We start from the raw sequence: 15682 nt of genomic DNA on the forward strand, positions 1-15682 counted from the left end.
ATGTATGACAAAATAAAACATGTGAAGCAGTGTTGATTCTTTATTGGGAGTACATATATTTTAGGTCTTTTTAAAAACTTTTATTTTACACAGCAAATTTTAAATCCTGTAAGGGAGCATATTTGAACCTAGTGAATTTAAATTTTGTTCTTTGCAAACTTTTAAATCAAAAGTACAGTAGTAAATTCTTTTAATATTATCTGTGGGAAATGCATACATACTTGTTTTTTGATCTTCTCTAAAGCTCAGTGATATTTTTAAAATATAATACGTTTCATCATTCTTAAGTTCTGTTACCAACTAATGTTTATGTTACAAAAAGTTATTCTTCAGAGTCTCAAAAAGTTTTTACATTTATCCAGTGTCTGAGAAGATAGTAGCTACCAATAAATAATAGTTCTGTTCTTATCAGTTTAATAATAGTTCTCTAAAGAATGATCACATTTCTAACCTCTTTGGCAGAGCCTAATTACTCAGCAAGGCCTCCAAGTCTATGCTAATTTAAATTGTCTATTATTGATTGTAGCAACCAGCCAAGAATTATATTCAGATTAACAAACATATTCTTAGGAATATGCCCATTACAGGTTTAGGCAGTCTCTTAGAACTGAAACCCCAAATTTAATGTTCATATTTATCTCATGGGCTCTTTCAAGTCCATATTTTTTTCTATTTTTAGGGTTTTAATTGTGTTTGATACCTGGATGATAAAGATAGCCCGGTAATTCTTTAGTCCTTAAAGTCAATTATCATTAAAAGCTCAGGGGACTACTTGATAAGTGAAGGTTTCTTAAAAATCATATTTGTTTAAGAAATACAGTCTTGTCATTACTGGTAGGACCAGTTGGTCAGGCAAAATAGCCTTAAATATGAAACACAAAATTCATAAGTTTTAAAATTAGATAATAATGTAAAAGCCCCAAAACGCTTTGTACGAGATTAGAATGTATCTTCAAGTTGTTTTTAATAAACATGTAACGATTATCTGAATATAAAAGTTGCATTTAGTCACTTGTGCCTAAGAATGTTATCTGAGTCTTAACAGTAATAGGAATGGTGAAACAGTAATTTACAGTTCTAAAAACTTGGGTAAAAAAAAAAAAAACAATAAAATTTGGGTTCAGTTTTTTAATTGCTCATGTTCAATATAAACCAGAGTGTCTAAATTCACAGGTTTCATTAGTCTTGGGTATTTTTATTTTATAAGCACTATCAGTTTTATTAACACACACCATCTTCAGTATACAGATGCAAGTTATTGTCTAGCTATTGTTAATAGTAATGCAGGGTATTCTGTAGAAGTGCAAAGTTACCATTCAGTGAGTTATTTGCTGTTGTTCCTTTTCTGCCATTTCTTGTTGGCGAATCGTATCCTGGGCTGCTTGCTGCATTTTCTCCAGTTTTTCCAGAGTCAGAGATTTTAAGGGCAAAAGTTTGGGTTTACACAGCACCATTGTGGTTATATCTTCCACTGACAACTGCCCTAAGTTTAAAAAGAAGGAATTTAGTGAGATGGCCCAGTTGTATGGTGGTTTGGATTTGCAGCTAGAATGAAGGTCTAAAAGAATTAATCCATTGTTAATGAAAACTCTTGTTTTCAGTTATTTCAAATATATCAACATTTAATTCTAGGGAGTTCATAAGGATGACATTTTGAACTTCCTACCTAAGATTCTAAGCTACCTATGAGACACACAACATTTTGTATCAGATGTCTAGTCTGCAAAAAGATTTGGGAGAATACATAGTGCATACGAATACTTACATAGTGAAAGTATGGTATTAATAGTAATGAATATTCATTAACATGAATGTTTAACTTAAACCATCAGCCTTTAACAATTGCTTGACTTAGGTTTCTTTCTCCCCACTTTCAGACCTTATTTAACATTAGTGAATTACAGTACTATTTTTTCACTGAAAATTTCATATTTTAATCTGCAAATTTGAGTATAACGGGATTTCTAGGTTTAAGAAACAGTGCTTCATTTGTCATCTTTTTACTGGGGAAAAAAAGGATGAGTTCTTTATAATCTACTCCTAAAAGAAACCTAGTAAAAGTGGACAGTAAATGTGGCATACAGGATACAAAATAGTTACAGATGTTTGGCTATCGAGCCTGCTGCTGTGTGTCATGCCTACTACTTTGTATTTTGGTCCCTATTAATATTCTGTGACCTAAGTATTTGTGATTTAGATACCTTGTTTTGGAAGAACTTCCCGGAACATTGACTTCACTTCCGCCATATCTGAATTGTTGGATACAGCTAAGTTTTTTCCTTCAATGAGAAATCAGTTATTAATATTCAAGAATGAATTAACAAAGCATATTGCTTGAGATATTTCCATTGTAGTTTAAGTAAAATCACAATTCCTATAGAAAACGAAATACCCTATCCTTGCATAATTTTCCCATTATTATCTTGTGGGTCTTTTCATTGAAACAAAGTTGAGAGAGTTCACGTAAGCATCTAGACCTTGTCAACATTCTTTAATCAGTGGAGGTGTCAATTTGGAAGGCTACATGTTCTAAATTTTTTCCCCTTGTGAAAAATTAGGTAGGACTTCATTTTTTTTAGACATAATTACCTAATAGATATCAGCTGAGGAAAACCAAAAGCATTTATGTGCGGCTATTTGGTTCAGTGATAGCATCTCCCTAAATGGTGGATGAGGTATAAAAAATTACCATTTGGGAAGTGTGGGGTAGGGCAGGTAGTTAGGAAAAAGGGGAGATAGTAGTAGGTAAGTATTTCCTAACATTCCCACTTCTCAGTAGCTAACAGCTGGTTTCTACTTTAATCCCTTTGCTGTAATGACAAAAAGCATCCTAAGGATCAGTTACTGGCGACACAGCTGACATTTGTAAGGAAGCAACACAAACAGGTGCAACTGGCTCTTGAAGAACAGAAGTGAGAGGTTTGCTTTCAGTTTGCTACTTTCCTCTAATACAGGGATACTATATGCTAAAGTGCCAGCAAATACCTTCATCTTGAGTATTTTGTTTAGATACCAGCATATATACCAACTGGCTAATGACATTTGTTTCCAGTGTTAACATTCCAGATTACTGCTGTGCTGTATATTCAAGGTGTTCTGGGCTGTAATTTGTAGCACGATCCTTTTCCAAACAGATGCTTCTCCAGACAGTCCCACCGGTTTTGTGATATTTCACCATAGTGATGCAACCTTACCATGTGCCTTTCACAACATCACCACAGAAGAAAGATTTATTATTATAAAGTGGTGATGCTGGCATGGCGCCTGTCTTTACCGCCCACTGCAAATTAGTTATAATCAAGTGAAGTTGCTTCTGGTCTCAGTTATTCCCACTCTACACACTTTGACATTTGTAATAAAATTTTCCTGCTCTATCCACCAAGCTTCTTGTTCAAATTCCTATTCTGGAACATCTAAAGTTCCTGAGGAACCTCTATCCGTTTTCCAGAACTTTGTCATCAAAATTTACCCCTACGCTGATCTTTTCGGGAGTGAAGATGAAATAGGGAATGGACCAGGAATGAAGCAACTCATCACTAACTGAATCTAAGTGCAATATGCAGTTTCCTTACAACACACAATTTCTTCTGCCACATTCTTTTCTTGTTAGTTAGGCCTGCCAGTGGTACCTAGTAATCATTTCCCTTTTTTCCCCTCCAGATTATGTTGAAGGCTAATAGCATTGCAAATCCCTCATTAGTCTGAATATAGCTATAATAAAAAAGTCTCTCCATCAAAATAACACAATGAAAATATTTAGTAGGCCCTTATTTGGTGCACGTCTGACACGATACGCTGCCAAAAGGGAGGATAGATACTACAGATGTGGATAAATGTGAAGGAAATAACATAGTAGCTAAGAGTTTTTGTATCACCAAATTTATCAGCAAAAGAGTGGATGAATACTTAATGTTTTATAGACTAGCAACTGCAGCTACTCAAAACTCAGCCACTATCCTTTGCTCTCTCTCTCCTGTATTTCTTTCACAGCCAAAATCTGGCCCCAGGAAAACAATGAAACTTGGTGCTCTACCAAACCTTAGTTCTGTTTCACTAAGCTGCCATTGTTACTGTAAAGGGTGTGGGGCCAAAGGCCTGGTAGGGAGTGGGTTGGGTCTGGTGTGGGGAAGATCAGAGCCGGCAGTCACTTGCCTGGGTGGAGTGTCTGCTTTACTAGGGTTGGTTATTGTTCCTAGGCTCCCCCCCCCCCCCCCCCAGCATTGGCAGGAGAGAAACAGGAAGGGAAGGGCTAAAATAAGCAAGGTGGTGGTTGGATGGCCCTCATTGGCAAGGCTACATTGTCTTGATAATCAACTGCCCAGGGAGTCCACAGAAGTAAGGAGCATTTCTTTCCTTTACCTGGTGGCCTGCTAATAGCCAAACCTGGGTGTTTTGTCTGGTGTAATGTGCCCTAAGGAGTTGTGGTTGCTCCTAAGGGTACTTTCTTATTATGACAGGTAAGATACATGCAACATTAGGGACATATGGGTCAAAGAATAAACATACCAACCATGACTGAAATTCGTATATCTTACAAGTGCCATGTCATTCAGTTCAATAAATGTGTCTGGGAGCCTGGCTGGCTCAGAAGAGCATGCAACTCCTGATCTCAGGGTTATGAGTTTGAGTCCATTGGGTGTAGATTACTTAAAAATAAAATCTTAAAAATATGTGTCTATCATGTGCAAAGCACTGTTCATTAGTGAACAAAACAGATAAAACCCAAAACCTTTTGAAGCTTAACACTCTAGAGTAAGGGGAGAGAAATAATAGAATTTTGTAAGGCAGTAAGTGCTATAGAATATAAAATAGTTTAAAGGAATTTAGGAGTGCTGAGGGGGGTATTGTAGTTTAAGGAGGAAAATAATCATGGACTCATTAAAAAGGTGAAAATCACTGTGACGTCATTTTGGTGTGCATGTTATATTTTCTGAATTTGCAAAAAAGTCAAAAGCCTGATAGTATCCAGCGTTAGGGAAGGTATAGGGAAATTGGCATTTTCTGTTGGTGGGTGGGGTTTTTTGGTACAAATTTTTTAGAGGGATATTTTGTAGTATCCATTAATAATTTTGTATTATCTACTAATGCAAAATATGCATTTTCTTTGACCCAAATGTTCTACTCCTAGTAATAAGCCCCAAAGAAAACAATGCACCAGTGTACAAAGATCTAAGAATAAGAATGCTCATTAAAGCATTGCTTTGAATAGTAAAATGTTCAGCAGTATATCAAAGGTTAAATTACGGAATAGCCATACAATGGACTACTATGTCAGATTTTAAAATGTTACATTTGTCAAGGTATATTTTAAGAGAAAACATACTCAATTGCAGAAGTAAAATTCTTACACTAATAGAACCCAGACTTTTAATGCTTAGAGAATACAATGTCAATCATTTTTCGAGGCTCTTCGTCCGGGTAATTGGAAAATAATCTGCTTCCTCTTTCCCCATAGTTTCTTTAGTTTGTAATCTGTCTCAGAGATAATGGTTTTAATAGATAGTACATTTCAAAGTCATGACGAAGTAAGCAAAACTGTCAGAGCCACTGAGCTGGATGCCTAAAATTAATGCAGAAGAACTTGGAGGGAAACCAAATCTTTGTCATGAAAGATTTACTAAGCTGTAGGAGTGGGAGCTGAGAGACACTTTAGGAAGGATTACTACTTTAAATCAATCATACCCATATTGATAACATAAATTAATCTTACAACTTGGACAAGTTAAAAATTTCTGGGGTGATTTAGTTTGATACCTGATCTAAATTATGTGTGGGACTGCACAAGAACACTAAAGTGTACTTCTGAACCCTGAGAATATATGTCAGTGGTCCTCAGATTTTATGCTTACATAACACCCACAGAGACTTTTAAAAACTAGATAGAAAAACTAAGTACCCCTTTAAACATTTCTAAATTGACATATGAATTTATCATTAAGTTCAAGTAGTTATAATTTCCAGCATATTTAAAAATACTGTTACATCAGTCTTTTAAAAACCTATCCAATATAATATATTCGAATATAGAAATTTGACAGCTATTATCATCCATTAATAAAAAGAATGAAGAACTCTTTAAGTCAGAAATTTTATATCTTTTTCTCCTTAGACCTCTATTACCATTCCACTTAACTTTATTGTAATATATTTGCATGCTTACACATATTTTAATGGTTGACTTTCCTACCATATTTCTCTACAAAAATGTTTATAAATTTATTTACTATTTATTTATTTTTTAAAAGTAGGCTCCACACCCACTGTGGAGCCAACATGGGGCCTGAACTCATGACCCTGAGATCAAGACCTGAGCTGAGATCAGGAGTCAGACACTCAACTGACTGAGCCACCCAAGCACCCCAAAAATGTTTATGAATTTAAATGAAAAACAAAAATATTCTGGATTGAGTTATTACAATTATTAGTAAAAAATGAACCAAAACAATTTACATACACATTGATAAAATAATTACTAAAGACGAAAAATGAAGTTAGTGGCTATATATCTGTTAATAAGGACAGAGTTTTAAAAGTAAATACTGGACAGTAAAGACTGGAGTAGAGGGGCGCCTGGGTGGCTCAGTCGTTAAGCGTCTGCCTTCGGCTCAGGTCATGATCCCAGGGTCCTGGGATCGAGCCCCGCATCGGGCTCCCTGCTCAGCCAGGAGCCTGCTTCTCCCCCTCCCACTCTGCCTGCTTGTGTTCCCTCTCTAGCTGTCTCTCTCTCTCTCTGTCAAATAAATAAAATAAAATCTTTAAAAAAAAAAAAAAAAGACTGGAGTAGAAAGGATGCTCTTTTCAGGACAAGGGCATTAATTCTTTCAGAATGGAAAATAAACATTAATATAAGAGGAATTTGGGATCATATGTTGCTTTCCAAACACATTTTTTCTTTCAACAAACATACCAAATGTCTATAAGTGCCAGCCACAACTAAATGAAGGAGATACAGTGGATAAGAACCGGTTCTCTTTGGGGAACTTGGGGGAGATGGGTAGGGGAGGGAGAGACACACGTAAATAAATAATTATAAGTGAATACAACCTACTTTAATAAAAGCATGTGTACTGTGCCTTAAGAAACCAAAACCATAAGTAACTTGGTTGGTTTAGGATAGGTGACAGTGGCTAGTCTTTGAAGAACTACTAAATGTGATACTAGAATTAGTCCCACAAGGATGAATGGGGGTTTACTATGCAGAGAAGTAGCTGTGTAGCAAGGGGACAGTGTTCTAGACAAAGTGAACAATATGCTCAGAGTCATTAAAAGAAAAAAATCTAGGCAAACGGCTAGAGAGTACAGGGTACATACAATATATGTATGGTGGCGGGACTGACAAGGTGAAGGCCAGTTCATACTCAGCCTCAAATGCCACGCCTCAGAGTTTGGGCTTTATATCCTATAGACAGAAGGGAGCTAATTGGATGGCTCTGAGTGGGTATATGACATGTGATTAGGTTTTTGGAAACACATTCTAGACAAAAAGGAAAAACAGGAGATACTAGAGGCAAGGAGATCAGTAAGGAAGCTATAATTATTTAGGTAAGATGATGAGGGTATGAGCAAAAGCAGTGATAACAAGCATCAAGAGGAGAAGATATAAAAGGTATTCAAGGATATAAGAAGTTGAGATTCAAATATCCTCCATTATTCCCCCTCATCCCCCACAACCTCTGGGTGATAAAGAAATGATCAAGGATGACTGAGATTTCAAGCTAACATTTTTGAGCGGCTAATGCAGCTACTAATTGAAGTTGAGAACACAGAGGTGGTACAGGTTAAGGAGGGGAGGGTACAGACCACTGGGTATGGAAGTTCAACAGGAAGGCAAAAAGGACTGGACGCCCAGAGAGTCAATGGTACAGTAGTATAAGCTATAGAAGTGGATATAATCACCTAAGAAGCATATGGAAAGATGGCAGATGGTGGTAGGATAGGTGGTAAAAAGAGATGAGTGTACACATGTAGTGGGTGAGAGAAGGATCTGGAATCAGGTTATTTAAACAAATTAATTTTCTAAGCCTTAGTTTCATCTGTAAAATAAAGCTTATAATGGCACTGACTTTAAACAGTATATTAAGTGACATAATTCATAATTCATTGTCAGTCCCTACCACCTGGTAAGAAATCAATGGATATCAATGATTCTTAAAGATAAACCGTTACAATATTGTCATAAAATTAGATTCTTAGAAAAAAGAAGTTTATTGATATGTATTAAAGTTATAGAGGCTAATTATTAAAACAGAGTGGAGAAAACCTTATAGGCAAGCAGGAACACTTAGAATTCTCCACCCATCCCCTTTGCCTTATAGGTCATCTTTTTTTTTTTTTTAAGATTTTATTTATTTGACAGAGAGAGACACAGTGAGAGAGGGAACACAAGCAGGGGGAGTGGGAGAGGGAGAAGCAGGCTTCCCCGCGGAGCAGGGAGCCCGATGTGGGGCTCGATCCCAGGACCCTGGGATCATGACCTGAGCCGAAGGCAGACGCTTAACAACTGAGCCACCCAGGCGCCCCAGGAAGAACAGTTTCAATGCCCAGGAATCTATTTTAGCTTCTTTCCTTTAGTCTAGCATAGTGGCCCTTAAATTTTAGTTTGCTTAAGAACAACAATAACAGGGGTGCCTGGGTGGCTCAGTTGTTAGGCGTCTGCCTTCAGCTCAGGTCACGATCCCAGGGTCCTGGGATTGAGCCCTGCGTTGGGCTCCCTGCTCAGCGGGAGGCCTGCGTCTCCCTCTCCCACTCCCCCTGCTTGTGTTCCTTCTCTCCTTGTGTCTCTCTCTGTCAAATAAAACAAACAAAAAGAATAACAATAACAGCACAGTGTTTTAGTACCAAATCATCTACTTTAACTATACAGATATTTTAAGGGATTTTCTACAGTAATTCTGAAAATAAACAACTTTTACCCTAAGAGGTGATTTTAGAATTGAATTAGCCATTTACCCACCTCCCACGGCATCTCCTAATACATATATACATATACTAAATTTAACTAAAACCAGGTCTAGGAAAAGTTATTTTGTCAAACATCACATAATCGGTAAGTGAAGAAACAGGATTTGAATTCATGTCTGCCTGACTCCAAAGCCTTGGTCTCTTCAGTTTTCTCTGTGTTGCATCTGTAGGACTGGCCTAAAGACCCTACATGGATTTAGTACGGAGCCCCACTGCAGGAACATGAACATTTAAGAATATATTAGATAAGAGGATAGTAGATTATGGTATGTAGAAGCCAATGAAGGTTAAAGTAACATGGCATCCTCAGTTTCTACTGAAATGGGCAGTTTTAAGCCACTAATGACCCCTGCAAAGGAGGAGGAACATAAAATATTAGTCAAAGAGTAAATCTCAGGATAAACATGTAAGTGCAGCATATTGACAAAAGCACTGCATTTTTTTCTCTTTACTATAGCTTTAACCAACATGTTTTTCTATTTCTCGATTTCTTTCTCCTTAATTTGAGGGTTCAGCATTCCCAATTGTCATGTTTGATACTATCCTGAAGAAATCTCTTAGTAGCAAAAAATACTGTTTTTTTGTCTGTGGATTTTATTATAGCATTAGTATTATTTTTAAAAGAAGATGCCACTGGAACTTTAAAATCTCAAGCTTAATTAGAAATATGCAACACTTTAAAAGCTTACAAGTTTTGCATTTTTTCCTCTGGCAGATTAGTTTATATGAGAACATACTGATAAGACCAAGATCATGGGTCAAAAAGCCAAAAAAGACTGTCAGCTTTAGATGGTACACTATTTTCATCTAGCCATCTGGAAAATGTAGGCTATCATCTTATAGGGGGAAGACAGAGAAGGGGGATAGATTACTAAAATCCAAATTTCATTCATGGTAACTCAAAGCATATACATATGGGTTAGAAATACCGAAATGAGGGGCATTTGGCTGGCTCAGTCAGTAGAGCATGCAGTTTGAGCCCCACACTGAGTGTAGAGATTACTTAAAAAAATACAAGCTTAAAAAAGAAAAGAAATATCAAAATGAAACATACTGTGAATGTCAATGCCAACTCTTTGTTTCTAAAAATGTTTAGAACAGGATTTGGATGTTTTTAAAACTGTCCTCCTAGGTCACACTAAAGTCTTCTTAGTCCAATATTTGATCTTTGTTAGGAGCCCCAAGGAGCCATTTTGTGGATCAATGTGGTCAACTTCCTTATGTGCCTACCACTCCTAACTTGCCATTAGCTCTTCATCATAATTCTTTTTTCTCTCCATTAATTTATCTTAAATTTTTTGTTAAAGATTTTATTTATTTAAGAGAGAGAAAGGGGAGAGAGAGAGTGACAGAGAGAGAGAGAGCATGCAGAAGCAGGGTGGAGGGCAGAGGGAGAAGCAGACTCCCCGCAGAGCAGGGAGCCTGATGCAGGACTCAATCCCAGGGCCCTGAGATCATGACCTGAGCCGAAAGCAGTCGCTTAACTGATTGAGCCACCCCAATTTATCTTAAACTTACCAGCTTATCCTAATTGTACAAAACTCCATTTTTAAAGTTTGAAATTGAATGCTTCAGAGTATTCTAGGATTCCAAGTATTTTAAACAAGCTGTGATAGTAAAATCTAGTGTATGATTTAAAACAGAAACTTGTACTGGAGGGTTTTTTTTTTTCTTTTTCTTTTTGGATTAATCTATTTCACATTTATACTTCAAATGGGATACAGGGTTGTACTCTAGCTCTATTGCTAACTAGCATGACCCTGAATACATCTGTTAACGAATTATAGGTTTGATTTTCTCATAAAAAGCATGTTTAGTATCTGTTCTGGGTTGCAAGGTTCAAATCAAAAGTAGATGTAAAAGTGCTTAGAAATATAGTGTGACATTTATTATTCCAGATTTAATTTTCCTATCACTATAAAATAAGAATATAATAATCCTGTTCTAGATTTCCCATTAAGTACCTTCTGACCCTAAAAATTCTCACTCCTTATCAACATTATAGTACTTATAAGACAGCATGAGCTATTTAAAGATGTTTTCCTTTAAAAACCTGTTATATTTATTTACTTTTAAAGAGCATGTGCTGCCAAACTGTGCTCTTAAGAAATATGTTTTTAAAAGATTTATTTATTTATTTGAGAGAGAGAACACATGCATGCGTGGAGGGGGAGGGGTAGAAGGAGAAGAGAATCTTTTTTTTTTTAAGATTTTATTTATTTATTTGACACAGAGAAACAGAGAGAGAGAGAGTACAAACAGGGGGAGTGGCAGGGAGAGGGAGAAGCAGGCCCCCGCTGAGCAGAGAGCCCAGTGTGGGGCTCGATCCCAGGACTCTGGGATCATGACCTGAACCGAAGGTAGACGCTTAACCCACTGAGCCACCCAGGCGCCCCAGGAGAAGAATCTTAAGCAGACTCCTCCATGAGTGTGGAGACTGATGTAGGGGCTCAATCTCACAACTCCAGCTGAACCTAGAGTCAGATGCTTAACTAACTGTGCCACCCAGGCACCCTTCTTAAATATATTTTTAAGAAAATATGATAAAGCAAATCTATTTCACAATATAAGTCAAGGCTGAGAAAATGTGGACAAGTTTTTAAGCTGGTGGTAAAGAGTAAAAACCTTTAAAATTGTAATTGAGGGAATGGAAGCTTAGTGTACATTAGAATCTATCCTGAATTTTTGATGGAGGTGACAAGTGGCTGTTGCCTAACCTAGAAAAATAAATGCACCTGAAATATGGCAAAAAACATTTCTAAAGTATTTTCAGATTCTAGTCTTAGTATCAATCCTGTTTTCACATAAGAAACACAGGTCATAAACTGGTGGCCCTTGGTCCTATCCAGTTAAATGTTTTGCTGGCTTGCTAAATGTTTAAAAAATATTTGAACCAATGTTTTAAAATTAGAAGACTTCATATAAAGTCCAAATTTCAGGTCCTCTCGACAAAACTAGCAACACTGGGCCCATATTCCTGCATGGCAAAATTCGGCTACAGCTGGGAAGTAATGTCCCATTTAGATGAACACGGGGAGTTCTCTAGTCCCCTCTACTGCCTATTGTTCTCTTTCCCTTATCATCCTCATTGCTACAGGCACTTGACTTCACAACTTCAGTAGAATACAGAACCACTATAACACATTATATGCGAAATGCCCTATTTTATCATTAATAGGTATTAAGAAACAAAAATACAATCTTTGAGAACTGAGGGAGGCACAGAAGCAATCTGTTTATGTAAAGGACAGTAGAGGATATTTTTTGGTGACTATTTACGAATTTAGATCCTTTTAAGTAAATTCAGTCTGCCTATTACAGGTTGTGGATGGGGTGGCAGGAATGGTAGGAAAAATATGAAATATTTTATTTGTTTTATTCAAGACTTTTGATAGATGAATTTTCAAACACATATTAGACTTCTGAATGTAAACTAACATGAAGAAAACGTGAAAGAGGGGGCCCAAAAAGAAAGTGTTTTTCAGCAGACATAAAGTAGTAATGTTCATTCTCACTCACGTGGCTGCCCACATGCTAGCAGAGCTTAATCTGGACTGATAATATTCATCTGGAGATGCCAAATAACATCATATGTCATGTGGTTGGAAACTATAGTAGTTCTATTCTGTTTTGCTATCTGGCATCTGCTAGTAGAAAAATGTTGCAACATGTTCAATTTGGCTAATTAATTTAGACTCATGTGAATAAAATGTGCGGTGTCTAGCTTCTGAACTGTGCCTAGGCCTAAGAACAGGGACTGTTCTTCTTGGATGAATTTGGATGATGCCACTGGTTCTGGTATACTTCACCAGCAGACACTACTATTAAGTTAATAGAAAATGACACATCCTACTCACACAAAATACCAGATGGCCAGCAGTTGCCTTGGTATCTGCTTTGATAACATCAAGATTCATCTGTCTTTGAATTGCAGGGCCCACACATCTTTCATCAACAGTCCTCAGGGTGCCAGGACTTGACACTCATGAAACTGTGCTGACATCAGTACACTGCTGCAGATTGCATCACATCAGCTCCAAGTGTTGGTGAAGTAGCAGCCACACTTCACTACAGGGAGACAGTCCAGGACACTAGCACTTACTCTCCACAGACAGGAGGATTAAATGCTAACTCTTCTTTGTAGGATACCAAGGGTGTGTGTGCAGAGAAGTGGCATGGATTTAACTAACAACTCATGACAATGGTAGGTATAGTTACATTTGCAAAGGCTTAATCATTATTGGTGAAGTATGAATACTGTGAAGTATTCTTGCAAAATACTTTACATGGAATTTAATTAAGCCTCTAGATCAACTTCTGACTTATAAGAAATAAGAAAAAAGGAAACATTCAAAAACACCTCTGGCCTGAACTCTTTAAAATGACAATGTCACAGGGGTAAAAAAAACGATAGGGGAATTGTTCTAGATTAAGGCTACAGAGTTTTAACACCAAATACAATACACAAACATTGACTGGATCCTGAATTTTGTTGGAGGAGCAGGGGAAAAGGTATAAAAGATATTCTTGGGTCAAAAGAGAGAATATACATACGGAGTAGATTTTAAATATCACAGAATTATTAATTTCCTTAGTTGTCATAATGATACATTGTTTTTCAGGAGAACTTTATAATTCTTAGGGAATACGTTTTGGAAATTTTAGAGGTGTCTGCTTAACAACAAGTGTCTAACCTATTTCCAAATAGCTTAATGACAATGAAAAAAGCATGAGAAGGGATGAAATAAATATGGCAAAATGTTAACTGTTGGATCTACGTGAAGGGTATATGAATATTTATTATAGTCTTTCGACATTTTATATGTATGATTTTTTTTTTTAATTGAGGGAAGAAATCATGTTGGAAAGACTTCAGAGGGGCAATCTAAGAAGAGGTTGAGTAACAAGAACTACATTGAATTTAATCAACTGAAGCTGGCAATGTCTTAGGCACCCGGGAAACACCAAATATATTCAATCTTTTAGTAAGTATTTACCAAAATCATATGTGCAGGATAACATGATACAGAGATGAAGACAAACCATTCTATTTAGATGTAAACATAGCAGTAAAGCTAAGAACTTAAGCAGCTGTTATATAAAATAGTGGTGGTCATAAAAGAAGTACAAAAAGTGCTAGGTAAGCACAGAGTAAATTACTTCCTGTTGCAGAGAATCTGGAAATACATCTCCAAGGATAACTAGGACATGGAAACAGAGTCACAAAGGTTAGTGCTTCAGTGATTAATCTTGGAAGAAACAAGAATTGTTCATTTTGGCTCAAGCATGAGTAGTATGGAAATAGAAAGAAATTAAGTAAAGAAGGTAGGTTTGCACCCTTGTTGACTGGCTGGGTAAATACAATTTTCAGTTTACCTGAAAGTTCTCCTGGTCTTTTTCCCGGCAACGTTAGGCATCCAACCCAGTATTACCAAGATGACTTACAGTTCTTGACTCAAGCCTACAGAGGAAACTACATGAGATAAATGAGAACTCTTGAAAAAAAAAAAAAAAACATATAAAAGTATTACGGTATTTTTAAGAATATTCACAAACATTAAGTTGTTTAATAAAATGTAGGCATGGAGGATAAGCACGGTATAGCTTCACCCAGAAATGCAGTCATTGCTTTTAAGCCCCCAAAGGAGGAGAAACAAAAGAAGAACATCCCTAATGTTAAGACCGGAGGCGGGAAAATAAGACTCAGAGGTGTTGCCGAGGCGGTGGCGGACCACCTTCCTCCTTTCTAGGTGGTAACGGAAAACGATTTCCACAAGCTCCAGAATTCTCCGTCCTCCAGAGATCGGGGTGAAAGCACTTAATAGGAACTTAAGGGGCGCGGTCAGGAGCTCCATGTTGCGGGAGTGAGGAGCTCCGCCCTGCGGCGCGCGCCTAAGCCCCCTTCGGACCCGGCTGGCTGCAGCTGGGCGCGAGGGGCCGATGGAGCGGCCTCGCCCCACAGGGAATCTCAGAGGGGCGGGGGGTAGGGCGGGCAGGCCAGCCCGGAAAGAAAACCTTCTTCCAGCGGAAGCGGCTGCGAGCCCCGCTCACCTCCTCGGCTCTCCGTCTCCCGCGGGCCGTCTAGCTGGGGGCTGCCTCACGGGACAGGACAGACGGCCCCTCACCTCACTTTGCGACTCCAGCTGGAATGGGCACTCCCTGGGGTGCCGGGGGCTCTGGCTATTCCCACCCTTCCGCCATGACCCCATTCAGAAGTGCCAAATGCAACTTCCGGGCAGGACAGGGATTTTCGGAACCCTAACCTCTTGTCCACCTAGGTAAGTGACCAGACGTCCCAGCAAAATAAGGGCCAGGAAACCTGCTTCTTCCTCTCCCCCATCCTGGGCAGGTAGTTCTGAATATGAATTAAGTTGTCTAACCTGGGATGTCTGGTCACCTTTGGTCCTTTTTCGGGCCTACTTACAGATTTATCTTCCCAGACGGCTCGACTGTTGCCCAGGGCAACGGTGAGATTTGGGCGAAGGGAAAACTACGTCACACTGGAGACGGGAGGCCGGGAAACTCCCTGCCATTATCAGTTATGGCTGCCTTAGCTTCAACAGTAACTTCCGATTGCTAGTTGTCACTCTACCCTGCTGGAGGCTTACTCTGTGGCTCCGCTTGCCAGCGGCACCCAGTGGGCCGGAGAAAGGGCGTAGAGCAGCTGAGGAAAGGAAAAGGGCGGAGCGAGGGAAGCTGGCGCCAATGTCTCACTCTGATT

General features: G+C 38.2%; 2 protein-coding genes across 7 annotated transcripts in view; one reads left to right on the plus strand and one right to left on the minus strand.

The window, feature by feature from the left end:
- Window positions 1-149: 149 nt before the first annotated feature.
- On the minus strand, window positions 150-15599 carry BBIP1 (BBSome interacting protein 1). 6 transcript variants are annotated; one of them, XR_004301703.1, is made up of 4 exons: window positions 15013-15101; window positions 14338-14434; window positions 2202-2279; window positions 150-1483 (listed from the first exon to the last, which is right to left on the minus strand). XR_004301703.1 is itself a non-coding variant. In XM_032423505.1 (4 exons), the coding sequence occupies exons 3-4, from the start codon at window positions 2245-2247 to the stop codon at window positions 1317-1319; spliced, it is 213 nt and encodes a 70-aa protein (XP_032279396.1). In that variant the 5' UTR covers window positions 2248-2279; window positions 14338-14422; window positions 15386-15599; the 3' UTR covers window positions 150-1316. The 6 variants fall into 6 exon arrangements, 5 of the variants coding, with proteins under 5 accessions (XP_032279396.1, XP_032279393.1, XP_032279397.1 ...); XM_032423505.1 differs by lacking the exon at window positions 15013-15101 and adding an exon at window positions 15386-15599 and having other exon boundaries at window positions 14338-14422; XM_032423502.1 differs by lacking the exon at window positions 15013-15101 and adding an exon at window positions 15386-15599.
- SHOC2 (SHOC2 leucine rich repeat scaffold protein) overlaps window positions 15158-15682 on the plus strand; it is a 90353-nt gene continuing 89828 nt past the window's right edge. Inside the window, exon 1 of the mRNA XM_032423497.1 lies at window positions 15158-15239. The gene's annotated coding sequence lies outside the window, so the exon portion shown is untranslated. The remainder of the gene's footprint in view (window positions 15240-15682) is intronic.

Source organism: Phoca vitulina, unplaced genomic scaffold, assembly GCF_004348235.1.
Source record: "Phoca vitulina isolate PV1807 unplaced genomic scaffold, GSC_HSeal_1.0 scaffold28, whole genome shotgun sequence".
Lineage (NCBI taxonomy): Eukaryota > Metazoa > Chordata > Mammalia > Carnivora > Phocidae > Phoca > Phoca vitulina.

Bases quoted from the DNA above. Each gene is read 5' to 3' on its own strand.
- BBIP1 (XM_032423505.1), bottom strand. From the start codon at position 2,247: ATGGCGGAAGTGAAGTCAATGTTCCGGGAAGTTCTTCCAAAACAAG. The intron at 1,484-2,201 runs GTATCTAAATCA...TTTTAAACTTAG, and splicing joins GGAAGTTCTTCCAAAACAAG to GGCAGTTGTCAGTGGAAGAT.